General features: G+C 36.1%; 1 protein-coding gene and 1 pseudogene across 2 annotated transcripts in view; both read left to right on the plus strand.

Annotated features, from left to right (window-relative positions):
- PKN2 (protein kinase N2) overlaps window positions 1–26,985 on the plus strand; it is a 154,866-nt gene that overhangs the window by 124,978 nt on the left and 2,903 nt on the right. The window contains exons 10-21 of the mRNA XM_080652235.1: window positions 87–162; window positions 5,626–5,800; window positions 6,027–6,153; window positions 6,907–7,037; window positions 7,121–7,196; window positions 7,274–7,365; window positions 8,759–8,935; window positions 15,199–15,261; window positions 16,621–16,697; window positions 20,134–20,276; window positions 26,548–26,655; window positions 26,844–26,924. Of these exons, the coding sequence (XP_080508361.1) occupies window positions 87–162; window positions 5,626–5,800; window positions 6,027–6,153; window positions 6,907–7,037; window positions 7,121–7,196; window positions 7,274–7,365; window positions 8,759–8,935; window positions 15,199–15,261; window positions 16,621–16,697; window positions 20,134–20,276; window positions 26,548–26,655; window positions 26,844–26,924 (1,326 nt within the window). The remainder of the gene's footprint in view (window positions 1–86; window positions 163–5,625; window positions 5,801–6,026; window positions 6,154–6,906; window positions 7,038–7,120; window positions 7,197–7,273; window positions 7,366–8,758; window positions 8,936–15,198; window positions 15,262–16,620; window positions 16,698–20,133; window positions 20,277–26,547; window positions 26,656–26,843; window positions 26,925–26,985) is intronic.
- Window positions 22,634–23,276, plus strand: LOC308239416 (high mobility group protein B1-like; annotated as a pseudogene). Its single transcript has one exon. The product of its transcript is annotated as a high mobility group protein B1-like (transcript).

The raw sequence follows: 26,985 nt of genomic DNA on the forward strand, positions 1-26,985 counted from the left end.
AGTTTTCAAAACTTAGTAGTGTAGTGAATTTCATGACCATAAATCCAGTGCTATATTCATATCAACTTAAATTTTCTTCACTGTAGGTTACCTTTTTTAATCCAGTTATTGAAAGAAGACCAAAACTCCAACGACAAAAGAAAATTTTTTCAAAACAGCAAGGTAATTACTAAGAAATCAAATACTAAGTGTTTTGTTGGTATTTCCTGAAGTAAAGAAAATTTGCATACTTTTTTTTTTCTTTTTTAAAATCTTTATTGTTGAGAGTATTATATGTCCCCTTTTCTCCCCCATTAACCCCTTCTAGTTCGTCCTGCTCTCCACCCCATGCCATCACTACCCTATTGTCTGTGTCAGTGGGGTATATACATATGCATACAAGTTCTTTGGTTGATCTCTTCCCACCCACTCACCCACCCACCCCTACCTTCCCTCTGAGATTCCAGTCTATTTCATGCTTCTGTGTCTCTGAGTCTATTTTGTTCATCAGTTTATTTTGTTCAGTAGATTCCACATATGACTGAGTTCATGTGATACTTGCCTTTCTCTGACTGGCTTATTTCACTTAGCATAATACTGTCCAGGTCCCTCCATGCTATCTCAAAGGGTAAGAGATCTTTTTTTTACTGCTGCATAGTATTCCATGGTGTAAATGTACCACAGCTTTTTTATCAATTCATCTACTGATGGGCACTTGGACTGTTTCCAGATCTTAGCTGTTGTAAATTGTGCTGCTATGAACATAGGGGTGCCTACATTCTTTCTGATTGGTGTTTCGAGTTTCTTAGGATATATTGCTAGAAATGAGAATACTGGGTCAAATGGCAGTTCTATTTTTAATTTTTTGAGGAAACTCCATACTGTTTCCATAATAGCTGCACCAGTCTGCATTCCTACCAGTAGTATACTAGGGTTCCTTTTTCTCCACATCCTTGCCAGCATTTGTCATTTGTTGATGTTAGCCATTCTGACAGGTGTGAGTAATAACTCATTGTCATTTTAATTTGCATCTCTCTGATGATCAGTGACTTTGAGCATTTTTTCATGTCTCGTGGCCATCTGTCACTTTGGAGAAGTGTCTAGGTCCTTTGCCCATTTATAAATTGGATTGTTTATCTTCCTTTTGTTAAGCTGTATGAGCTCCTTATATATTTTGGATATTAACCCTTTATCAGATGTATCATTGCCAGACATGTTCTCCCTTACAGTGGGCACCCTTTTCATTTTGTTGGTGGTTTCTTTCACTGTGAAGAAGCTTTTTATTTTGATGTAGTCCCATTTGTTTATTTTCTCTTTAGTTTCCTTTGCCCTAGATGTATCGGTAAACATATTGCTATGAGAGATGACTGAGACTTTTTGCTGCCTATGGATTCCTCTAGTATTTTTATGATTTCACAACTTACATTTAAGTATTTTATCCATTTTGAGTTTATTCTTCTGTATGGTGTAAGTTGGTGGTCTAGTTTCATTTTATTGCCTGTATCTGTCCAGTTTTCCCAACAACACCATGTATTGAAGAGACTCTCTTGACTCCATTGTATGTTCTTGCCTCCTTTGTCAAATATTAATTGAGCATAATGGTTTGGGTTGATTTCTGGGTTTTCTGTTCTGTTCCATTGATCTGTGTGCCTATTCTTGTGCTAGTACCAGGTTGTTTTGATTATGGTAGCTTTGTAGTATAACTTGATATCTGGTATTATAATCCCTCCAGCTTGGTTCTTCTTTCTCAAGATTGCTGCAGCTATTTGGGGTCTTTTTTGGTTCCATATAAGTTTTGGAGAGTTTTTTCTAGATCTGTGAAGTACGCTGTTGGTATTTTAATAGGGATTGTATTGAATCTATAGATTGCTTTGGGTAGTATGAACATTTTAATGATGTTAATTCTACCAATCCATGAACATGATATATTCTTCCACTTGTTTATATCTTCCCCTATCTCTTTCTTCAACATCTTGTAGTTTTCGGAGTACAGGTCTTTTACCTCCTTGGTTAAGTTTATTCCTAAGTATCTTAATTTTTTTTGTTGCACTGGTAAATGGGATTGTTTGTTTAGTTTCTCTTTTGGAGAATTCATTAGTGGTGTATAAAAAATGCTATCAACATCTGGATGTTAATTTTGTATCCTGCTACATTGCCAAATTCATTTATTTAAATCTAGTAATTTTTTTATGGAGTCTTTAGGGTTTTCTATGTACAATATCATGTCATCTGCAAGTAATGAGAGTTTTACTTTCTCATTATTTCTTCTTCTTGCCTGATCACTGTGGCTATGACTTCCAGTGTGTTCTTTAGTAGTGCTGTCCTTGTTTATTTCCGACTGGTCTTTTTTCATAGTTACTATATCTGTACTCATGCTGTTGAGCATCTTTGCAGTCATTATTCTGAACTCTATATCTGATAAATTTCTTATCTCTATTTCATTTAGCACTTCTTCTGGAGAATTCTCTTGTTCTCTCATTTGGGGCTTGTTTTTTTGTCTCCCCATTTTGGCTGCCTGTTTAGGTTTGTGTCTGTGTATTAGGTAGATCTGTTATGACTCCCAATCACTAGTGCAAGAAAATGTCAGACGCTGTTTGTGACTGGCCCTGAGTACCTGTTTGGAGCTAGCAACAATCCACAGGTTGTGGCTTCCTCTGGTGGGGCTCTTTGGAAAGGACCAAGATGTGCACCAAGGTCTGCTTTTCCTTGCCCCAGGCCTGGATTAGATCAGGCAAAGATTCAAAGCCTCCAGAGACTGGCCTCTGCCTGCAGTCTGATTGGTATTCAGTCTTGATTAGCCTTAGGCTATCCATCTCAGGAAGGGGTGAGAGGTTTTCCAAGTGGGTGGGGCAAAGACTCAAAAACCTCCAGAGACTTGCCTCTGTCTGCAGGTTGATTGTTATTTTCAGTCTCTTAATGGGCCTCAGAAACTCCACAGGTGAGGCAAGAGGTTTACAATTACTTGCCTCCCACCTACCCCAAGGCAAAAGCTGCCTTGATGGTAAAGGTATACAGGAGAAAGATGTCCTCTGCAGTATGAGGGAATGTGTCAGCACAAGAAACAGGTGTCTGCCTTCCGAGCTCTAACCTCATAGGGTTATATCTGATAAGAGATTTATCAGATATAGAGTTCAGAATAATGACTGCAAAGATGCTCAACAGCATGAGTACAGATATAGTAACTATGAAAAAAGACCAGTCGGAAATAAACAAGGACAGCACTACTAAAGAACACACTGGAAGTCATAGCCACAGTGATCAGGCAAGAAGAAGAAATAATGAGAAAGTAAAACTCTCATTATTCGCAGATGATATGATATTGTACATAGAAAACCCTGCAACCCTGGCTTTTGCTCACATAGCTCCAGTCCACTGTACTCGCCCTCTGCCAGAGGCCAAGGTGAGTGGCTGCACATGAAATTTTGTGCATTGGCCCTTTAAGAGAGTGCCTGCATTTCCAGCCATCTCTCCCTGATAGACAGCAACCCTGCTGCTTTTCACAGCCAGATGTTATGTGGGCACCTTTCTCAGTTCTGGGCTGGAGGCCCAACTTGGGGTTTAGACCCCAGAGTTCTCAGTGGCAACCCCCCACAGCTGAGATATCTCTCCAAAAATTCAGCTGCTGTCTGTGGTAGCCTAGCCAGCCCTTTTGCGTCTCCTCAATTCCCATCAGTCTCTATACGGTCTCCTCTTTCCATCTTTGGTTATCAGGGTTCTCTCCAGCCAGTCTTCACTTGATTATTCAGGGTGATTTATCTGTATTTTAATTATAATTCCACTTTGGTCCTGGGAGTGTGTCCGTGTAGTTTCCACTTATTCCACACCATTTTGGAATCTCTCCATACTGTTTTAAAAGTGATATCCATCTTTGTGTTTTGTTTTATTTTTATCTGTGTATTCATTTATTTTTATTAAGGAATATTTCAAACATACTTATAAGTAGAGAGACTAGTGCAGTGTACCATCATTCAACTTCAACCACAGTCAACTCATGGCCAATTTTGTTTTATTTATCTCTCATTCACTCATTACTTCCTCAGATTAATTGAAGCAAATCCAGACATCATATTGATTTACCAGGTGTACCGGTTAATCAGATATTTTTCACTAGACGGGAGTTACACATATGTTTATATATATGCAATTTGATATGTATGCTATTTTGTTATATTGACAGCAAGCTTCAAAACTTCATATGTAAAATTTTCTGAAGGTGTTAACATCATAGATATTTTTACGCTTAAAAAATGTCGAATTTCGTGCCCAAAAAAAGCATTTGCGGAAAGTTTTAATTTGTTACTTTATTTTGAAGAAGAGTGCTGCTGAAAGTTATCGTATACTTCGGGAAGCTTATGGTGAACATGCTCCATCTCAAGATACTCGTGAACGCTGGTTTAAATGCTTTAAAAGTGATGATTTTGTTGTGAAAGACAAAGAACATCCAGGTCAACCGAAAAAGTTTGAAGACCAACAATTACAAGCATTATTGGATGAAGATGCATGTCAAACTCAAAAAACAACTTGCAGAAAAATTAAACGTTGCTCAGCAAACAATTTTCGATCGTTTAAAAGCAATGGGAAAGATTGTAAAGGAAGGAAAATGGGTGCCACATCAACTGAACTAAAGACAAATGGAAAACTGAAAAGTCATCAGTAAAATGTTGCTTCAACGGCACGAAAGAAAGTCTTTTTTGCATCAAATTGTGACTGGCGTTGAAAAGTGGATTTATTTTGAGAATCTCAAACACACAAAATTATGGGTTGATCCTGGTCAACCATCAACATTGACTGCAAGGCCTAATTGCTTCGGAAAGAAGACAGTGCTCTGCGTTCGGTGGGATCAGGAAGGTGTGGTGTATTATGAGCTTCTAAAACCAGGTGAAAGAGTTAATACTGATTGCTACTGACAACAAATAATCAATTTGAACCACACTTTGATCATGAAACGACCAGAATGTGCCAGAAGACACAGCAAAGTAATTTTGCTTCATGATAATGCACCATCACACACTTCAAAACCAGTTAAAAACGCGTTAAAAGATCTTGCCTGGGAAGTATTAACCCACACGCCATGTTCACCAGACCTTGCTCCTTCAGATTACTACTTGTTCCAATCGATGGCACACTCGCTTTCTGAGCAGCACTTCAAAACATACGAATAAGTGGAAAATTGGGTCTCTGAATGGTTTGCCTCAAAACAAGAAAAGTTCAATGGGGCGGTATCCACAAATTACCTGAAAGATGGGGGAAATGTGTAGCTAGCAATGGACGTTACTTTGAATAACGCACTTTTGATGTTTCTCTTGAAATTACCATCTTTTCTTTGATTACAAAATCCGCATTATTAACCGGTACACCTGTATCCTTAAATATTATAGTTAGTATCTCCAAAAGATAAGAATTTTTATTAAACCTTAACCACATATCATTACCAGACTTTAAAAATAAAATATCTACCTATTTATCTTTAATAGTTAGGTACTATTTTGCACTAATCTTTATAACAAATAGTAAACTATTTTTTAAGTGGCACATTTTATTTGTCCTTAAATTATAAACCAATGAATATGAATTTTTTAATTATAGCTTTTGGTAATATATTTAAAAAATTACTTGTTCTGTTTTCTTTATTTACAATATCCACAGGCAAAACATTTCTTAGAGCTCCTCAAATGAATATTAATATTGCCACTTGGGGAAGGCTAGTGAGAAGAGCTATTCCTACAGTAAATCATTCTGGCACCTTTAGTCCTCAAACACCTGGGCCTGCTACAGTGCCAGTGGTTGATGTACGAATCCCAGAACTAGCACCACCAGCTAGGTATGTGTCTAAGATTTAAGCATTGCTTTTATAAAAAAAAAAAAAAAAATTGTGACATTTGTATCTATTGATTACAGTGGGCCTATTTAAAGTCTCATTTTTTTCCAAATAGTATTATGAAATTAGTATTCTGATTACTTTTAAAAATTGTTTGCTTACATTTTAGATTATTTAAAATACATATTTTTGATAACTGTTTTTGGTGAATGACTTTCTCTTTTATAAGTGATTCTACAGTAACCAAATTGGACTTTGATCTTGAACCTGAACCTCCTCCCGCCCCGCCACGTGATTCTTCCCTCGGAGAAATGTATGAATCTGCTGAATTAAGAGATTTGGATGCACCAGAACAGGCAAGGCATTTTAAAACTTGTATTTTTACCATGTGAATTACCAGTAAAAGCATCATAGTGAATGAGGTATACATTTCATTTACTTAAAAATTGTCTGTACCCTGTCAGTGTTGCTCAGTTAGTTGGCGCATCATCCCATGTGCCAAAGTGTCACAGGTTCAATTCCCAGTTAGGGCACATTCCCGGGTTGCAGGTTGGATCCCATTAGGAGGGCAGTAAATCGATGTTCTCTCTCACATCGATATCTCTCTCTCTGTCTCTCTCTCTCTCTCTCTTCTCCCCTCCCTCCTCTTTTTTTCCTCTTTTCTCTCCCTCCCTTACTTCCTCCCCCTCTCTCAATTCAATGAGCATATCCTCAGGTGAGGATTTTTTTTTTAAATTGTCTGTTTTTGTGTTCTTATGAGTGAAACATAAAAATCCCTAGATGTCCCTGGGCCAGTAGAGATAAAATAGGCTGCTTCAGCTAAAAAGAGCATAAGAACATGGTTGATAGTAAATGACATATTGCCTGAACACTCTTCTGGCTTCGTTAACATGATTTCTGAATATGCATCGAAGATGGCAATAATGTGTTTTCACATATTTTAGATAAATGCAATATATAATTAATAACCTTAGAATGAATATTTAGTATCTGAATTTAACTTTTCTTACCCATACTGACTTCTGACATTTTTATTTTAACTTTATCCTTACCAACTAAGTTGTTTCTTGAATGTTTCTATAATTTAATGAGTATTTAATATTTTACAGGACTCAGAAACTGTTTTTGATATTGAAAATGAAAGAAATAGTATACGTCCAAAATCTCAATCGGAATTTGAAGCTGATATTCCTCAATCAAGCCTAGAATACAGTGGAGTTCGAGAACATGATGGTAGAAGGTAAAGAATATATACACAACTTTGCTACTGCATGTTTGGTCTCATACTTTTGCCTTATTTTTAACTGACATTACTATTTTCAGATCTCAACAAATGTTTCAGTTTAATCTACAAGACTTCAGATGTTGTGCTGTCTTGGGTAGAGGACATTTTGGAAAGGTAATCTCTTAATATTTCTTTAATACCTACAAAAGTAATAACTCAAGTGGGAAATAATTATTTTAATCTCATTTCAGGTGCTTTTGGCTGAATATAAACACACAAATGAGATGTTTGCTATAAAAGCCTTAAAGAAAGGAGACATTGTAGCTCGAGACGAAGTAGACAGGTTAGCTTTTTAAAAATAAAATTATTTTTCTGAAGTTGTGACTTAACAGCAAAACTTTTTTTTGTGTAACAATACATGAAGAAACTAAATAAATTAATCTATCTGTACTTGAAGTAAGGTAGGCATTAATTAAATAATGTTTCTCTTCCCAGCCAACTCCTTCTTTCCCTTCTTATGAAAATTTACTGGTTAGGATTCCCAAAGAAAGATGATAAAATTTTTAATCTAATTCTATTAGATTTTTTTATGCTTGGAGATGTTCAAGTGTTTATATGAAATAGAAACTGTTATTTATCTGTGATTGAGTGAGACTATTTCCCATTTTGTTTTATAGAAATCTTAAAATGTCATTTACAGATAATCTGCAGTTAACAGTATTGTTTATATAGTCTACTTTTTAAAATGCACCTATATCTGTTTTTTTAAAGAGGAAATGATATATTTTACCATAGCATCTCACCTTTCTGGGTTTAATAACTATAAATTGATATGTATATATATATCTCTATTTTATTAAAATGCAAGGACTTTGGGGATAAAGTTGTAATTAGGCTAGAGAATATACTTTTAAAACTATCATTAATAGGGTGATTTAAAATGAAAATAAGTTAATTCCAAGTTGTATTTGAACATTTGACTTGATTTTCTTCTACTTTAAGTCAAGTTGATTTTCAGGGAGAGGAGTAGTAGTAATTTTTTTTCTATTTAGTCAAAATAAATGTTCCAGAGTCAGAAATTTTAAACACTGTTCTTTCTAGCAGCTTGTAAAAATTCTTATAGGAAAAACCTATGATTCTATAGACTTTACAGAGAAATTATACCACTCTCAAGGAGCTTCTTGAAGCATGTTATAGAATTCTCCATGTAGCCTCTCTATTTTCCAGTCAGCCATCCAAATTAAAATTTATGCAGCATATCTTTACTTAATATATTATATGATGAAATACTTGAATCCTGTAACTTAAGAATTAAAAAGACTGTCCTTGAAATTACCTTGGTCACAAACTTTTATTTTTATTATGCTTTAGGTTGCTAAATTCTCTGACCAATTCCTGATAAATTTTAACAGTTTACCCTAATTAAGCCGTTTCTGTTAGCTATACACTAGCTATATGTGTGCTGCTCTGGTACTGTCAGTGTGAACTCTATAATCTTTATCATACTAATCATATATTTTAGTTTGCATTAACATATTTCAATTCATTATATACATCAAGCAGACCAAATTTTTTAAGCATATGTAGCAAAACGAAGACATATTTTATGGTTTTAAAGTTATAATAGTTAAGAACTTCAGTTTATAGCGTTTGGTGATTTTTAAAGAACATTGTTTCCAACTAGAACCTAAGGGGAAGAAAAAAACCTATTTATTTTTAAATGTTTTCTCTTACAGCCTAATGTGTGAAAAAAGAATTTTTGAAACTGTGAATAGTGTAAGGCATCCATTTTTGGTGAACCTTTTTGCATGTTTCCAAACCAAAGAGCATGTTTGCTTTGTAATGGAATATGCTGCCGGTGGGGACCTAATGATGCACATTCATACTGATGTCTTTTCTGAACCAAGAGCTGTGTGAGTATGCTTTAGACATTTCTCTGAATTTTTCATGACTAAATTTTTTCTGGGAAGGAAAAAAGCTCTCTCAATTAATTCTTGCCCCCCACCCCCTCTCCCAAATAGAAAATAAGACTTTAGAAATTCTTACCTTTTGCCACCAAAAAAAAAAAATCTATTTCACTCTGTTGTCCATATTGAAAATTTCATGGATTACCCTAAATCATATTTGATCATTTAAATACAAAATTTAGGTTCATTTTAATAAAATTTTTGCTGGGTTTGTTGTTTTTTTATAATTTTTTAAAATTGATTTGTTGTTGTTTTTTTTAGCAAGAGAGGATGGGAGAGGGAGAGAGAGAGAAACATTGATGTGAGATGCCCCCAACCCAGTCATGTGCCCTTACCAGGAATCAAATAGGCATAGGATGATGCCCAACCAACTTAGCCGCAGTGGCCAGGGCTAAAATTTTTGTTTTCTATTACATTTTATCCCTAGGGAATGCCATTATGACCGTGGCTTTAAATACCAAATATATTCAAAGTACATTGTTAAGTGGAAAGAGAAAGGGTAGAATAGTCTGTGTCATATAATTGTACGAAATACTTGTATTTGTATTTTAAAGGGTATATGTTTATAATATCTCTGAAAGTATCCAAGAAAGTGGTATATATATTGCTTCCAATGAAAGACATAGAAAGTAGACTAAATGAGAATCCTTTTTGTAATTCTTGAATATGATATAGTATGAAAGTTTTACTTATTCAAATGCATAAAAAATAAATAATAGCATACATAAGATTAAATATGTACATATATGTATTCCCCCCTATGTTATCCCAGTTTATAGCTCTTAAATGGTGGAGCTGGGATTTGAACCTAGGAAAGTGCTCTTAATAGCTACATTCTACATGCTAGTGTTTACCAAATTTAGGTGTGTTTTTTTAAATCCTCACCCGAGGATAAATTTTTCATTGATTTTAGAGAGAGGGAAGGAAGGAGAGAGGGAGAGAGAGAGAGACATTGATTTGAGAGAGAAACATCGAATAGTTGCCTGCTATACATGCCTGACCAGGGATCAATCCTGCAACCTTTCGGTCTATGGGATGATGCTCCAACCAACTGAGTCACACCAGCCAGGACTCACCACATTTATAGCATTCATTGGCCAACATGACTTTTCCCTCTGTATGGCTAATATTATTTCTCATTTAACTTATCAAACTAAGCTACTGATTTTTCCTATTTTTTCCTGACCTCACTTACCACTTCCCAGACCTACTATTCTTCTAGTCTTCTCCATCTTAGTAAATGTCATTACCATCTGTCGATTGTACAAGCCAAAACATGGGAGTCATTCTCGATCCTCTTTTTCCTCACATGCAATATCCAAATTATTAGCAAGTTTGACCAATTCTACCTTCAAAATATATCTCAAATCAGTAGTAAATCTTTATTGTGTTTATTCTTAAATTTTCATTACTTGTTTATATTTTGAAAACTGACATTTGTTTAGCATTTTCACTTCTTATTTGATTCATATCATAACCATTAGAGGTATGTAGAGCAGATAGTAGTATACTGTTATATCTTCAAGTTTCAGATTAAAATAGAGGTTAGTTCTGATAGACAGTGACGCTTTCAGAAAGGAGGCAAAATCCAGAAAGTAGAAAAAGGCTAAAAATAATTCATTCCCTGAATATTTAAAAATTAATATTTAAAAATTAAAAGCAGGACATTTAGACTATGCCTAGCCCTGTACTACCATGGAAATTTCTTCTGTTTTGTTATGCCTTTAAACTATGTTTTGTGTGTTTATATATAAAATCCAGTTCATCCTTTAGAAACTTTTATTTTCCTGAGACTACAATTCATATACAAATGAAACAAGCCCAATGAAATACAGAAATAAAATGATACTTTGCACTACTTCAAATCTGAAGTACTTCTCTAATTATTCAGATCTCACCTCAAATGTTATTTTTTTGAAGGTCATTTTTTGAGTATCCTATCTAAAATACCACTATTACTAATGTCCAAGTCATGTCTCTATTGTATTTTATTTCTCCATAACACTTTATTTCTACCTAAAATCATCTATGTATTTATTTTTTACATAAGATGTAAAAGGCAGAGAAAAAAGGACCTTTTCTATTCTGTGTACTAATGGAATAGCTAGAAAGGTGGCTGGCACATAGGTGATCAGTGACTTTTTACTGATTGAGACTATGAAATCAAAATCAGTTCAATTCCTAGCTTTACTGTTTCTAGCTATGTGACTTTAGACAAATTACTCTCTGAGAGCTTCATTTTCTGCTTCTATAAAATATTTTATGGTAAAAGCTTTAAGATTAAATAAGCCAATTGATGAAAATATCTAACACAGTACTTGATACATAGTAAGCATTCACTGATATATATTTATTTTAAGCAGTATTACCCAATTATTTGGTAAGTGCAGTATCATTAGGTCAATCTGTTTAACAAAGAAGGAAAGAAAGAAAAATCAAAGTATTTTATAATTATTATAATGTTTTTTGCTGCCAAAAAAGTTTGCTAAAAACTTATGTATAAATAACCACCTTAGCATTTTCGAATCACATTTGTTCTAGTGGACCTTAGTTAAATCTTTTAAATTTTTGACAAGTATTTATATAAGATCTAATGTATTATCAAATAAATATTTCTAAATACTTGCATTTTAAAATTTTCTTAAATTGTGTTCTATTTTTATAAAAATAAGTAAACATAGGCCTTGGCCAGTTTAGCTCAGTGCATAGAGCATCGGTTCGCATACTGAAGGGTCAAAGGTTCGATTGTTAATCCCTGGCCACCTCCAGGCGCATGCAGTAGGCAACCAATCGATGTGTCTCTTCATTATCAATGTTTCTGTTTCTTTGTCTCTTCCCTCCCTTCCATTCTCTCTAAAAAAAATCAATGAAATATTCTTAGGTGAGGATTAACAACAGCAAAAATAAGTAAACATAAAACATAGCTGTATTATCTACATGTACATCTGACTGCATTCTAAAACTTTGAGGAACATTCACCAAACTGACAAGAATAGTTATCTCTATGGATGATAGTCACTTTGGGGTGAGATGGTAGATGGATAAATAAAATATTATGCCTTGGGACAAGGGTATTCTATGTATTTGATAGAGAAAATATCCATGTTTTGCTTGTGTAGTTAAGAATTGACTCTCCTAAGTATCTCCTAATAACCTATTCTACACTGAAGACAGATAGATCTACATTTTTTAAATTCACTCATTTATTTATTACTTGCCTCCTCATTCTGTATGCCTACCACATATGAGGCATTATGTTAGGCATCTATATATATAAAAGCCTAAGCAACCATTACAACAGAACGACCGGTTGCTACGATGCGCACTGACCACTAGGGGCCAGATGCTCAATGCAGGAGTTGCTCCTGGTGGGTCATTGCGCTCCCACAGGGGGAGCGCTGCTCAGCCAGAAGCTGAGCAGCGGCAGCAAGCACAGCGGGCCAGGGATGAGCATGAGCAGCACGGCGCCCGGCCCCAGTTCGGGCTCCTCCCTGGCTGCCTGCCACTTGGAGCACTGCTACATCCCTCGGGGGATGTCCGACTGCTGGTTTAAGCCCAATCCTTGCAGACCAGGCTGAGATCAGGCCTAAACCAGCAGTCGGACATCCCCCGGGGGGTCCTGGATTGCGAGAGGGATGTCCAATTGCCGGTTTAGGCCCGACCCCCACAGGCCAGGCTGAGATCTGGCATAAACCGGCAGTCAGACATCCCCCGAGGAGTCCTGGATTGTGAGAGGGCACAGACTGGGCTGACGCTCAATGCAGGAGAAAGGGGTGGGGGGTGCAGCGAGGCCTGGAGGCACATGGTATGGCCCAGGGATCCCAGGAACCACAAGCCTTGAGCTTGCTTTCCAATAAAAAAAAATTTTTTTTTGGAAAAAAAAAATGGCCAGACGCCACCACTCTGGGAAGAGTGGCTCCTGGAGGGAAAAGCCTCCCTAGGCGCCGCCTGGTCTGGCTGGCGTGCCACGATGGACCACGCACCAACCTTGGTGGCGCCCCCAAGTCCTGCGGCTCGCAGCAACTCACCAGTGAGGTGTAGGAAGCGCAGCCCCTCTGACTCCAAAGCCAGTAGCTCCGACAGCTGCTCCCCATCTTGCTCCACAGTGGATGCAGCGCTGCCTGGCCTGTGCCACATCAGCTCTGGCTTCCGGCTTCCTGCCCACCCCTTTGTGTACTACATGCGCTCAGGTGTGACTTCGGCCTCCCCGGCCAATAGTGCCACAGCATAGCCAGAGAATGGCAGGACACAGCCACCAGGGCTGGCTGGGCATTGATTTGGCCGTGTGTTTACATTTGTAGGGAAGCAGGGCAGCCTGCTCCTGCCACCTGCATCACCTTCTAGGCTAGAGAGACCTGCTGATCTCCGTGTTTCTCCTCCTGTCCGGAATCAAAACCTCTTGGGGATGAATGATCCCAGCAATGGCACCAACACACGCTCGGTGTCACTGTCACAGACATTCCCAGTCATTACAGCCCATTCCTCAGCCCGCAGTGCCCTGCTCCACCCACTGCCACTCACCTGTCACCCCCTGAGGACCACCTTATGTTATCCTATCTGAAATGTGAGCAAGATCTCAAATGCCCCCCTGTCCTTTTTTTTTTTTTTTTCAATAGCTCCCTTGCCCTACCTTTCTTCCTCTAAAAACCTTGCATTTTAAAAATACATATTTGATTAATTTCGGAAAGGGAAATAGAGATAGAAACATCAATGATGATAGAGAATCATTGATTGGCTGCCTCCTGCACATTCCAAACTAGGGATCAAAATCTCTTGCGGTTCCTCCCCCAGCCAGGCAGGCCACGATCGGTGGTGTGGGAATGAGGAGGAGGGGAGGCAGGGAACCGCATGGTGGCAGTGCAGCAGCAAGGGAAGGAGGAGGGGAGAGGTGGGGAACCTGATCGGCCCTGATCGCCAGCCAGGCTTAGGGACCCCACCTGTGCATGAATTTCGTGCATTGGGCCTCTAGTATAAACAATGAAAAAGACATACTTGGTCCTGTTCTTCTCAAGAGGTAGTATTCTCGCTGGGGGGAAGTTTTTCTAAGATCCAAACCCATTTACCCAATTTCTAAACCTCTTCACCTGCCCCAAGACAATTCAGAGTCAACAAATCTAAGGCCAAACTCATTTTCCCAGCACAACTTTGGCTACTTCTGTATTTTTTTACCTATTCATTACACTAAGAAGGAAACCTTGAGAGTCATCTTAAGCTTTTCCTCTCCCTCATCCTCACAGCCAATGAGACACTAATCATGCTAGTTTTAAAATTTCTCTTAAATCTATCCTTGCTTTCTCTATGTTGGCACTGTAACAAAGGTTCTCACAATTTTCATCTGTACCATCCTAATGGCCTTATCTATTATTTTCTCCTCTGGATATCTACCTACTTTTACTCCAACCTTCATACTTCTATCAGAAACATCTAACACAAATCTGATTAAAATAGTTTGATTCTCTATCACAAAGAGAAAAAAATCCAGTATCCATAATATCAAGATCCTTCACAACTTGATCCCAAGCTGTCTTTTCAGCCTCCTCTCTCGTTACTTCTTCCCCATTCTTTACTTTAGCCATGGTAAACTTATTGTTTTCAAAAATATTATGCCTCTTCCACCTCTATTTCTTTCCCTCTCAAGGGAATTCCCTATATTTCACCTATGAAAGTTTTCAGACTGTCCTTCTGCCCTTACAGCATATTGTAATTTCTCCTACAGACCAGGTTGAGGGTCTACAGACCAGGTTGAAGGACTACAGTGGAAGCCATCAGGCAAAGTTAATTAATGGCTTCCATTGCAGAGATTGTATTTTTCCTTTCATATGTTTTTATTGATATATTTTTTTTTTTGAGACAGAAGAAGGGAGAGGGAGAGAGAGAAACATTAATTGATTACCTCCGTATGCACCCCTGCTGGGGATCGAACCAGCAACCTGGGTATGTGCCCTGACTGAGAATCGAACCAGCAACCTTTGGTACACAGGATAATCCTCAACCAACTGAGCCACAGCAGACAGGGCTTGCTTTCCCTCCCCCCACCCCCCCCCACCCCAAATATTTAGCACATTTCTTACTATGTCTGGCATATAGTAAGGACTAAATAAATATTTGTGAAATTAGTTAACTATGGAATTCTGCTTTGAATTATAAAAGTATAAACTAGGATTCAAGAGCAGTGGAATTTAATAAACATTTCTTATTTAATTCTTCAGATTTTATGCTGCATGTGTAGTTCTTGGGCTGCAGTATTTACATGAACACAAAATTGTTTATAGGTAAGTGAAGTTTTGATACTTAATGGCTTACTTTGGTGTGTATTAGAATTAAAGATAATTAAGAAGGATCTTGTGTGTTTAATCAGTTACCTAATTTTCTCTTTCATATAAGTGACCTCTCAAAAGTTAAATTCCAGTTTTTAAAGACATGGTTAACACAGTAATTATATGATGGACCTCTTTGTTCCTGAACCTCTGCCCATTATGTAATTACAGTAGTCAAATTATGAGTTGGCCTCTGATAACAAAATTCACCAACAATATTCATCCTGGTGAATATTTTACATTCAACTGCAGAAAACTTCTGTAAAACTAGTACTACTCAAATTTTTTTCATGTTAAGATAAGTAGCTTGTACCAGAGTATAAAGCATCACCTGCTGCTTCGTTAAGTCTTGCTGTCAACCAAACAGTGTACTTTGGTGACAACTGGTTTATGTCTGGTGCAAGCTCCTTATCAAATCACAGAACCAGAACAAATAGTTCATAGCCCAGTAACTAGTCTATGGGCCACACTTTGAATAGCATTGCTCTAGACCAGCGATTTTCAAACTTTTTCATCTCATGGCACACATAAACTAATTGCTAAAATTCTACAGCACACCAAAAAAATACATTTTTTGCTGATCTGAGTAATTTTGATTCATTCATACCAGATTGCTGTTGTTGTGTTGACTGTTGTCATTTTTTTTATTGACAATCTAAGGGAAAAGAGGTTAGTGCCCTGACTAAACAATCAGGTATTGCATGCTTTAAAAATTCTTGCAGCACACCACTGGAAAAATGGCTGCTCTGGAATAGACAAATTATCAAAAGGCCAGTCAGAATTAGGAGACTATAAACATTAGTTTACTCAAACTTCTAACAATATTTTCAAGGTAAGTGTATCCTCATGGTCCTGTTTTACTTACAGGATAAACTATTTTTAACTTAATTTGTAACCATTTAGTGTGGGTAGGTAGTTTTCTCTTTATTTTGAATTATTCTCTTAGAAAGTTAAACCTGCCCCCAATACCTTCTTTATACTGTTAGACATTTCTTTTTTATGGATGGTGTATAGGCAAACGCTTAAACTCCTTTCATGTTTTTAAGTATATATTTAAATAGATAAATTATTCTTTATTAAATACATTCTTCTTGTTCTATATAACAGGAAAATTATTCAGAAACTATATTATGTAGAGTAATACATACAAATGGAAGAAAAATAAATGTTTCTAATATAGTATTTAAGTCTCAAATCACAATTTGAAAAAGTTGTTTTTAGCAAAGAGAAAGTACAGCTCCTAATGACTTTTTTACTACATTTGCTAGTGATTTTATTGATTTTTTTTTTTTGCATTTTTTTAATCCTGAACAGAGATTTGAAATTGGATAACTTATTGCTAGATACAGAAGGCTTTGTGAAAATTGCTGATTTTGGCCTTTGCAAAGAAGGTAATTGGACATTTTAAAGTTTCTTTTTTTAATATATTACTATTCCTTTGTACTTTGGTAGTTTTCAAGTTTGTCTATGGAAAGTAGAATGTATTTTTAACTTTTAATTTATTCTTTATTAAAACATTATGGACTATTCATATCACTTAATTGTCACATATTAAGAATTCTGTGGGTATGAATAAAGTTAGGTTTTCAGAAATCAGAGTATAAAACAAAGATTCTCTTTGTATGATTAATAATTTTATCACTATTCTATAAAAAACATTAGTTAAGCACCAAAGTTTTCACTATGCTGGGACTATAGAATGAATTAAGTAAACCTAATAACTTCTCTCTAGCTTCTTAAAACTTTTAACATTTTTAAATAGGGAAAAAATATATCAATAATCTTTTCTATATATTCAAAAGTAAATAAATAAGTAAACTGGGAAAATTAGAATCAGAGGTAGCATAAGGAAGTGTACAGAGCTTGGACTTAAGAACCAGATGGTCTTAGGTTTTGAATCCTGGTTCTGCTACTTATTTGCTCTGTATCTTTGGAGGAGTTACTTTTAAACTCGAGTATTTCCTCAGTCAGAAAGTAAATATAATCCTCCTTGTTTAGGAGTATTATGAGAATTGGAGATAAGTATGTGACACAGTGTTTACTTAACATATGGTAAATAGGTATTCTTTCTTATCTTTACATTTAATACATTGTATTGTAAGGAACATTATCTGTCTGCCCCTCCACATTGGTAGCGTCTGATTTTCTTATTCAGCTTTGTTTCTATAGCATATAGGATAGTGCTTGGCACATCTTAAATATTCAGTGAATGTTGAATTAATAAGTAGTTAGATGATGCCCTGGCTGGTGTTGCAAAGTGTTTAGAGCATCAACCTGCACACTGGAGGGACACAGGTTTGATTCCAGGTCCAGGGCACATACATTGGTTGCAGGTTCCATCCCTGCCCCCAGGTGGGGCGTGTGTGTGAGGCAACCACTGATGTGTTTCTCTCACATTGATGTTTTTCTCTCTCTCTCTCTCAACATCAATAGAAAAAATGTCCTCACTCTTTGGGTGAGAAATAAAAATAATAATAAATAGTTAGATGAATGGAAGAACAGACAGACTTTGTAGTATATGTCTATTAGTTACCCACTGACCTCCTAATTACTGAATTCAATAAAAATTTTTTTCTCTTATTGGACTTCTCTGAATTGGACAATGTTGACTTAAATGCTTTTATTCTTCAGTGCCTTTCCTTAGCCCATGCTCTTCACTGCTAGTTTTTAACTAGCAATTATATATTAACTAGAGGCCCAAGTGCACGAAATTCATGCACGGGGGGTGGGGGTGGGGGAAGGTGTCCCTCAGCCCAGCCTGCACCCTCTCACAATCCAGGACCGCTGGCTCCTAACTGCTCACCTGCCTGCCTGCCTGATCGCCCCGAACAGAATCTGCCAGCCTGATCACCGCCTCACCGCTCCCCTACCGGCTTTATGGCCCCAACTGCCCTCCCCTGCCGGCCTGATCGCCCCCAACTGCCCTCCCCTGCCGGCCTGATCACCCCTAACCGCCTCTGCCTTGGCCCCCACCACCATGGCTTTGTCCGGAAGAAAGTCGCATGTCCGGAAGATGGCCGGTCGGCCCAGTCTAATTAGCATATTACCCTTTTATTAGTATAGATGATTCCCAAATCTATTATTTCCCTTCCTAACATATATATTCAGCTGTCTACTAGACAGATCTACCTGAATAGTCAATAAGGATCTCAAATGCTATACAACAAAAAAAATTGTTCTTTTCCTCGGATAGTCTAGTTCATAGTTGATGGTGCCACAGTCCTCTCAGTCTCCCAGTTTGAAAATGTGGAGTTATCCTGAACTCTGTCCTCTTCTCTACTCTCCATATCCAGTTAGTCATCAAATTGTGTTGATATCTGTATATATTAGTTTTTCTCCAATTTTCTGTAAGCTCCTTAAAGGCAAGAATTGTGTCTTACTCTCATTTTTATGCCCCCACCACTTGGCATGGATGCCCAGAATATAATAGGTATTCAGAAAGTATGTATTCAATAAGCAGACTAACTAAGTATATATTTCTCATTGTCATAAAAACAGACTTAGTACATTATCATAATAATAGCTAGCCATTTTTGAGCTCTTACTGTGTGCCAAGCACTTTGTTTCATATGCTTCATATCCAGTAAAATTATAACTGCCTTACAAAAGTTGGTAATACAGCTGAGGAAAACAGACCCTGAGCTCTCATGGCTAAGAAATGGCAAAGCTGGTTTTTAAACCCAGATCTTTATGACTCCAGAGCCTGATGTTAACTACTTACATGGAGTTCTACCAATTTGAAGTCTTAGGTAATTGGGCCTACTTTTAATTTCCTTTAAATTTATCAGAATGAATGAAATATAACTGTATTACTATAAGTGACATGATATACAGTATATGCATTACATTAAAATACTAAGATTTTATAATATTACCATTTAAAAATTCAGGGGGGAAAGTTAGAGTAGTTTTATGCTACAGGTATTACATGTTTTAGTTGTGTGATCAGGGCACAGAATAAAAATAAAGAAATTAGTTCTGTTTCCATCATTGTCAACTTTTCCTAATCTTGGCCAAGGCATTTAAAAGGATTGTGTAGAACTTATATAGATATTATATCAACTCTTTTTACAAATAACATTTTTGAAGAAAAAGTAATATGACCAATGTTCAAGAAATTTTGCAAAAATTCCTCACCCTTTAAGTCTTGGTCTTAAAGGGTATAATTAAGTTTATCTCAAATAAAACTTACAAACTTATTTGAGATTTCAGTCCTTATAAATGCAGACCTTTTTATATTTAGAATTGAGGTCTTGTCATTTAAGTTCATTTATGAGCTTTTAATACTTCAGAATACATTGAGACATCTTCAATATGTATAGTTGATTAAATAAATTATGATGATGAGGAACATATATTTGAAAACTAATTAGCTAAAATAATACCATATTTCTATATTATGTAACACATTTGGTGAACTCTTGATTTTCCAAGTGTTTGCTTTTGTGGTATTTTCCAAACTATACTTAATGTTATTTTTATAATGAAGTAAATAAACTTACTAAAAAAGATTGAATTGAAAAAAATGATAAAACTTGAAATTCACAATCAGTTCCTGTTGTTGTCACTTGTAATGACAAGAAAGAGAAAATAAGTAAATAAAGTATGAAAGTTTTATTTTTACCCATAGATTAAATAATAAGGTTGCTATTTAGCATAGTTTTCTCAATACCAACCTTTAACATTTTCTTTAAAAGTCTTTGGTATATCTTGACTTTGGTCACCATGCACTAATGTGCAACTTTAATTTTGCTGCTTAAGGATATCTTCTAATTTTAATTCAAGATCTTTTCTTTGCTAACAAATATTTAAATTTTACTTTTTCAGGAATGGGATATGGAGATAGAACAAGCACATTTTGTGGCACTCCTGAATTTCTTGCCCCAGAAGTATTAACAGAAACATCTTATACAAGGGCTGTAGATTGGTGGGGCCTTGGTGTACTTATATATGAAATGCTTGTTGGAGAGGTAAGCAGTATAAAGTAGTGAGAAAGAAAAAAAGATGATTGAAAGAACAAAGCATGTCATTTATAAAACTACTTAATATGTCTCATGCATAAGTGGAACTTAAGTTTTATAAGTATTTATAATGTACTAATAATTTACTATGATTCTATATTACCTTCACTGTCTTTTTTAGATTTTTATGTAATCTGTGGAATGCATTACCAGTGTTTTGAAAATAGTTTCTTATATTTTGGTATTGCTATGGTATGATTCTAAGATATAATATAACTGAATATTTCATAGGGAATAGAATAACAGAAAAACTAATAAACAGAATGTCCTATATACCGGTAAAAAAAAGTCAGCTATACCTTAATCAAAAACAGTATAGCAGACTTGAAAACATTAACTTTCTTTTTTTTTATATGTATAATTTTTTTTTCTTTATTGATTAAGGTATTACAAATGTGTCCTTATCCCCCCACTCATGCCCTCACCCCCCTGATGTCTGTGTCCTTTGGTTAGGCTTATATGCATGCATACAAATCCTTTGGTTGATCTCTCCCCCTTACCCCCACCCTCCCCTCCCTTCCCTCTGAGGTTTGACGATCTGATCTATGCTTCTCTGTCTTGGGATCTGTTTTTGTTCATCAGTTTATGTTGTTCATTGTATTCCACAAATGAGTGAGATCATGTGATATTTATCTTTCTCTGACTGGCTTATTTCGCTTAGCATAATGCTCTCCAGTTCCATCCATGCTGTTGCAAATGGTAAAAATTCCTTCTTTTTTATAGCAGCGTAGTATTCCATGGTGTAGATGTAACACCGTTTTTCAATCCACTCTTCTGCTGATGGGCACTTAGGCTGTTTCCAAATCTTAGCTAGGGTAAATTGTGCTGCTATGAACATAGGGGTGCACATATCCTTTCTGATTGGTGTTTCTAGTTTCTTGGGATATATTCCTAGAAGTAGGATCACTGGGTCAAATGGGAGTTCCATTTTTAGTTTTTTGAGGAAACTCCATACTGTTTTCCACAGTGGCTGCACCACTCTGCATTCCCACCAGCAGTGCACAAGGGTTCCTTTTTCTCCACATCCTCGCCAACACTTGTCATTTGTTGATTTGTTGATAATAGCCATTCTGACAGGTGTGAGATGGTACCGCATTGTTGTTTTGATTTGCATCTCTCGGGTGATTAGTGACTGAGCATGTTTTCATATGTCTCTTGGCCTTCCTTCTGTCTTCTTTCGAAAATTATCTATTTAGGTTTGTTGCTCATTTTTTTATTGGGTTGTTTGTCTTCCTTTTGTTAAGTTGTATGAGTTCCCTGTAAATGTTGGAGATTAAACCCTTATTGGTGATAACCTTGGCAAACACGTTCTCCCATGCAGTGAGCTTTCTTGTTGTTTTGTTGATGGTTTCTTTTGCTGTACAGAAGCTTTTCATTTTGATGTAGTCCCATTTGTTTATTTTCTCTTTAGTTTCCATTGCCCTAGGAGCGGTATTGGTGAAGAAATTGCTTCGGCATATGTCTGAGATTTTGCTGCCTGTGGATTCCTCTAGTATTTTTATGGTTTCCCATCTTATGTTTAAGTCCTTTATCCATTTTGACTCTGTTTTTGTGTATGGTATAAGTTGGTGGTCTAGTTTCATTTTTTTTGCTTGTATCTGTCCAATTTTCACAACACCATTTATTGAAGAGACTCTCTTGACTCCATTGTATGTTCTTGCCTCCTTTGTCAAATAGTAATTGAGCATAGTGGTTTGGGTCAATTTCTGGGTTCTCTGTTCTATTCCATTGATCGATCTGTCTTTTCTTGTGCCATTACCAGAAAAGATTAACTTTCTTACTGTTTTCTTTAGATTAACTTGAAATACATTTCTGGGGATAACATAGTTGTTCACAGAAATTTTACCACTGAGGAAATAGTGAATTATATCTAATAAATAAAGCAGTAGTAAGAAGCTAATCTGTTTTGTTATAAATTGTTGGATATGATAAATTAGGGTGGAATTGGGGAAAAGTCAATATTTAGATAAGTAATTGAAAACTACTTAGAGAATCTTGATCTCAAGATGCAAGAAAAATTACCTTTTGGGATTGGTTCATTGTTCTACAGTTTCTCTGGTGCCAACAACCTTTCTTATACATTCTTGGCATGAATAAATGAATGAAAGAATGACCAAATTATTAAATGTCAGAAATTTCTAAAATTTTTCTCTGTGATTGTCATGTAGTGGCACTTACACAAACAAATAAATGATTTCAGTTCATCCAAACAACATTGGAGTGAATACTTGGAAAAGGAGGAAAGAAATAGCTAATTAAAAGGCTTATCATGGGACTGTGTGCTCGCTGAGGGAAAGTAATTAAACATGGGCAAAGGAGATCCTAAGAAGCCGAGAGTCAAAATGTCATCATATGCTTTCTTTGTGCAAACTTGCCGGGAGGAACACAAGAAGAAGCATCCAGATGCTTCAGTCAACTTCTCAGAGTTTTCTAAGAAGTGCTCAGAGAGGTGGAAGACCATGTCTGCTAAGGAGAAAGGAAAATTTGAAGACATGGCAAAGGCGGACAAGGCTTGTTATGAGAGAGAAATGAAAACTTATATTCCTCCTAAAGGGGAAACAAAAAAGAAATTCAAGGATCCCAATGCACCCAAGAGGCCTCCTTCAGCCTTTTTCTTGTTTTGTTCTGAGTATCGCCCAAAAATCAAAGGAGAGCATCCTGGCCTATCCATTGGTGACGTTGCAGAGAAGCTGGGAGAGATGTGGAATCTCCGCTGCAGATGACAAGCAGCCTTATGAAAAGAAGGCTGCTAAGCTGAAGGAGAAATATGAAAAGGATATTGCTGCCTACTGAGCTAAAGGAAAGCCTGATGCTGCCAAAAAGGGAGTTGTCAAGGCTGAAGAAAGCAAGAAAAAGAAGGAAGAGGAAGAAGACGAGGAAGATGATGAAGAGGAAGAAGAGGAGGAAGATTAAGAAGATGATGAAGAAGAAGATGATGATGATGAATAAGTTAGTTCTAGCGCAGTTTTTTTTCTTGTCTATAAAGCATTTAACTCCCCTGTACACAACTCCTTTTAAAGAAAAAAATTGAAATGTAAGGCTGTGTAAAATTTGTTTTTAAACAGTACAGTGTCTTTTTTGTATAGTTAACACACTACCGAATGTGTCTTTAGATAGCCCTGTCCTGGTGGTATTTTCAATAGCCACTAACCTTGCCTGGTACAGTATGGCGGTTGTAAATTGGCATGGAAATTTAAAGCAGGTTCTTGTTGGTGCACAGCACAAATTAGTTATACATGGGGATGGTAGTTTTTTCATCTTCAGTTGTCTCTGATGCAGCTTATACGAAATAATTGTTGTTCTGTTAACTGAATACCACTCTATAATTGCAAAAAAAGTTGCAGCTGTTTTGTTGACATTCTGAATGTTTCTAAGTAAATACAATTTTTTTTTTGTTAAAAAAAATAAAATAAAAGGCTTATCATGTGCTAGGCACTATTCTGTGTGCTTTATAAATTTTAGCATATTTAATTTTTCAGCAACCTTTAATAAGCTCAATATTAACCTACATTCATTTTCAGATATATAAATGGAAACAGAACTTGAGTAACTTGCTTAAAGTCTCACAGCTGTTATGGGGTAGGGCTTTGATTTTAAACCTGGTTTTCTGGAAACCATTATATTTTGCTACCTGCAGGATAGGGTATTGAATCCACACAACCTTGTTTCTGTCATTAAGACCGATGGTTCAGAACTGAATTTTTTACCTCTATTTAGAAAAAGTGCTATATGCTGTTTTAGGATGGAAAGATGTATTTTATCCCTAATCCAGTGTGGTCTTTACTTTCTAAGAGAGCCAGAGTATGTATTCATAATAGTTGTTTCTGTAAACTCTGGCATACTTGAAATCTCTTTTTAAAGTAACATATTTGTTTTGTGTTGTTTTTTAAGTGTAGCATTCAGATACATATGAAATTTAATTAAGTTACTAAAAATTATATGCTTGCTTAAAATTTACCCTCCATATTAGAGATGACATGCAAAAAATATAAGTTTATTGCAAAATAATAGAGAATTAAGAGCCAGTTGATTCTACTTCCTCCTATTCTAAAGTGACTGGAGGATTGGCATTGAACAAGTGAGGAAGCTACTGTTCCATATTTTTTTTAAAAGAGCTTCTAATTAACTAAGCTCTTAATTAATTAAAACAATAGAGCTAACTATTCCTTCAGAATTGCTTTTTGAAATTTCATTTATTTTTAACACCTCCATAAGATAGTTGGGAAAAGAACTAAACTTAAAACACATCAATATGCTTTATAATTTTATAGCATTGGTGAAATTTTAGCAATAATATTTTTTAAACTATTAAAAGAGGTGAGAGGTTTGGCTAATGTTTATATCTAATTTATCTATTATTTACAAATAATTGAAAACTCCCTAAACATATTATGCATATTCAAATTTGTATTTGAAAAATCTTTATTGTTGAAAGTATTACAGATGTCCCCTTTTTCCCCCCACATTGACCTCTTTTAGCCTGCCCCTGTCCCCCCCTACCCCCACCCCAGGGCCTTCACCACCCTATTGTCTGTATCCGTGGGTTATGCATACATGCATACAAGTTCTTTGGTTGATCTCTTCCCATCCACCCCCACCTTCCCTCTGAGATCCAACAGTCTGTTCCATGCTTCTGTGTCTCTGGACCTATTTTGTTCATCAGTTTATTTTGTTCATTAGATTCCACATATGAGTGAGATCATGTGATACTTGTTTTGAAATTTTATTTGTATAAGTTTTGAGGACTGAAAAGACTACAGAAATAAACTAATGAATGTACCAGGTCTCCTTTTCCTGTGCCAAATGGGGTATCAGAGAAGTAACCTTACATACTTGAGTTAGATGCTTGACATCTGAACAGACTGTTGCATTTTTATATGTGTTTAAAACACATTTATTGTGTTTTGTTGTTAGCTTATAATCTGTTTGAAGAAACAAAGAACTTTAACATCTTAACAAATATGAAGATAAACTTTTACTTATAGAGTGACATTTTTAAACACAAAGTTGACTGATCAAGTCAACAAAAGTCCTTTGTATTACCACTTGAAGTTCTGATTGCAAATCCTTGTGAAATAGAATTTTTCCCTGACTTATCTTCATTCCTGAAAGAAATTATATTGTCCCATATAGTAGGTATTTGATTTATGTATTTTGAATGCATGAATGAATAAAGTAAAGTTTCGATAACTGAAAAGTTTGAAATTACATAAGCACAGTAGGATGGGCAGCTCAGCTTCAGGAAGTTGGGTTCTGAATTCATTTTCACAGATTCCTCAGGTCAAAGATCCCTCTTATTCCATTGATACTTGGAATTACTGCTTGGTTCTTAGTCTTTAATACCTTATAGGAAGCGAGCAATCAATTCTAAACCATCTGAAATTCTGAGGTGATAAACCATATTGTATAACCACATTTTCAACATGGTTGAGAGTTTGTCCCTTTGTGTATCAAATAGATATACCAAATGTAATGTAACTACTTTTTTATGACTCAGAGTCATTATTGTCATTCTTAAAGATTGTTTATTATCTAAATGTTTCCCACTATGTAGTAGGTACTTAAAAGATTTACTGTCTGGCCAGATAAATGAATAAATAAATGAAATAAAATGGAATGAAATGAAAAATTATATTAGGCTAGAGGCCCAGTGTATAAAATTTGTGCATTGGGGGGTTGGGACAGGGGGTCCCTCAGCCCAGTCTGCACTTTCTCGCAGTCTGGGAGCCCTCGGGGGATGTCCAACTGCCAGCTTAGGCCTGCTCTCCACATGGGCCTAAGCTGGCAGTAGGACATACTTAGCGCTGCCTCGGAGGTGGGAGAGGCTATCGCCGCTGCGCTCAGTAGCTGTGAGCTTGGCTCAGGGCTTATGGCTGAGCAGAACTCCCCCTGGTGGTCAGTGAGCATCATAGCAACCGGTTGTTCCACCATTCAGTCTGTTTGCATATTAGCCTTTTTTTATATAGGATTATTTGACCAAATTTGTTCAGGTCTGTGAAATAAATTTAAGGAATATTTCAGAAAGTATATGGTGTGTCCTCTGGGCAATAGATATATATCTGTTATAGCTTCTTTTGTCCTTGTTTGTGTGGTGTTGTTTTATTTATGTGGTTTTTTGTTTTGTTTTTTCACTGCCTGGTTCTTGATTGTGCTTTGGATAGGTGATAAGGTTTCACTATATTGAAAATTATTTTGACTTACTCAACTATATTTCTTCTAGTCTCCCTTTCCTGGTGATGATGAAGAGGAGGTTTTTGACAGTATTGTAAATGATGAAGTAAGGTATCCAAGGTTCTTATCTACAGAAGCCATTTCCATAATGAGAAGGGTAAGAATTAATGGTTTATAAACTATTTAAATTTTTTATATTGAAGGACTAGAAGTTCTTTTTCAGTTCATAGATGCATGGTTTAGACAAACACGTATAAAAAGAAATCTAAATCTTTGTAGGTTATGAGAATCTTTATCGGTGAAGTTGCTGGTTTTGTTTTACTTTTTAACTTTATGTTGTGTTAGCTATTAAGAAGAAATCCTGAGAGGCGCCTTGGAGCTGGTGAGAAAGATGCAGAGGATGTAAAAAAGCACCCATTTTTCCGAGTAAGTATGAAAGTTTAGAATTTTTTCTGAAACTATAGCCATTAGGAGTAGGAAACTAAAC

This window comes from Plecotus auritus, assembly GCF_963455305.1.
Source record: "Plecotus auritus genome assembly, chromosome: 2".
NCBI lineage: Eukaryota > Metazoa > Chordata > Mammalia > Chiroptera > Vespertilionidae > Plecotus > Plecotus auritus.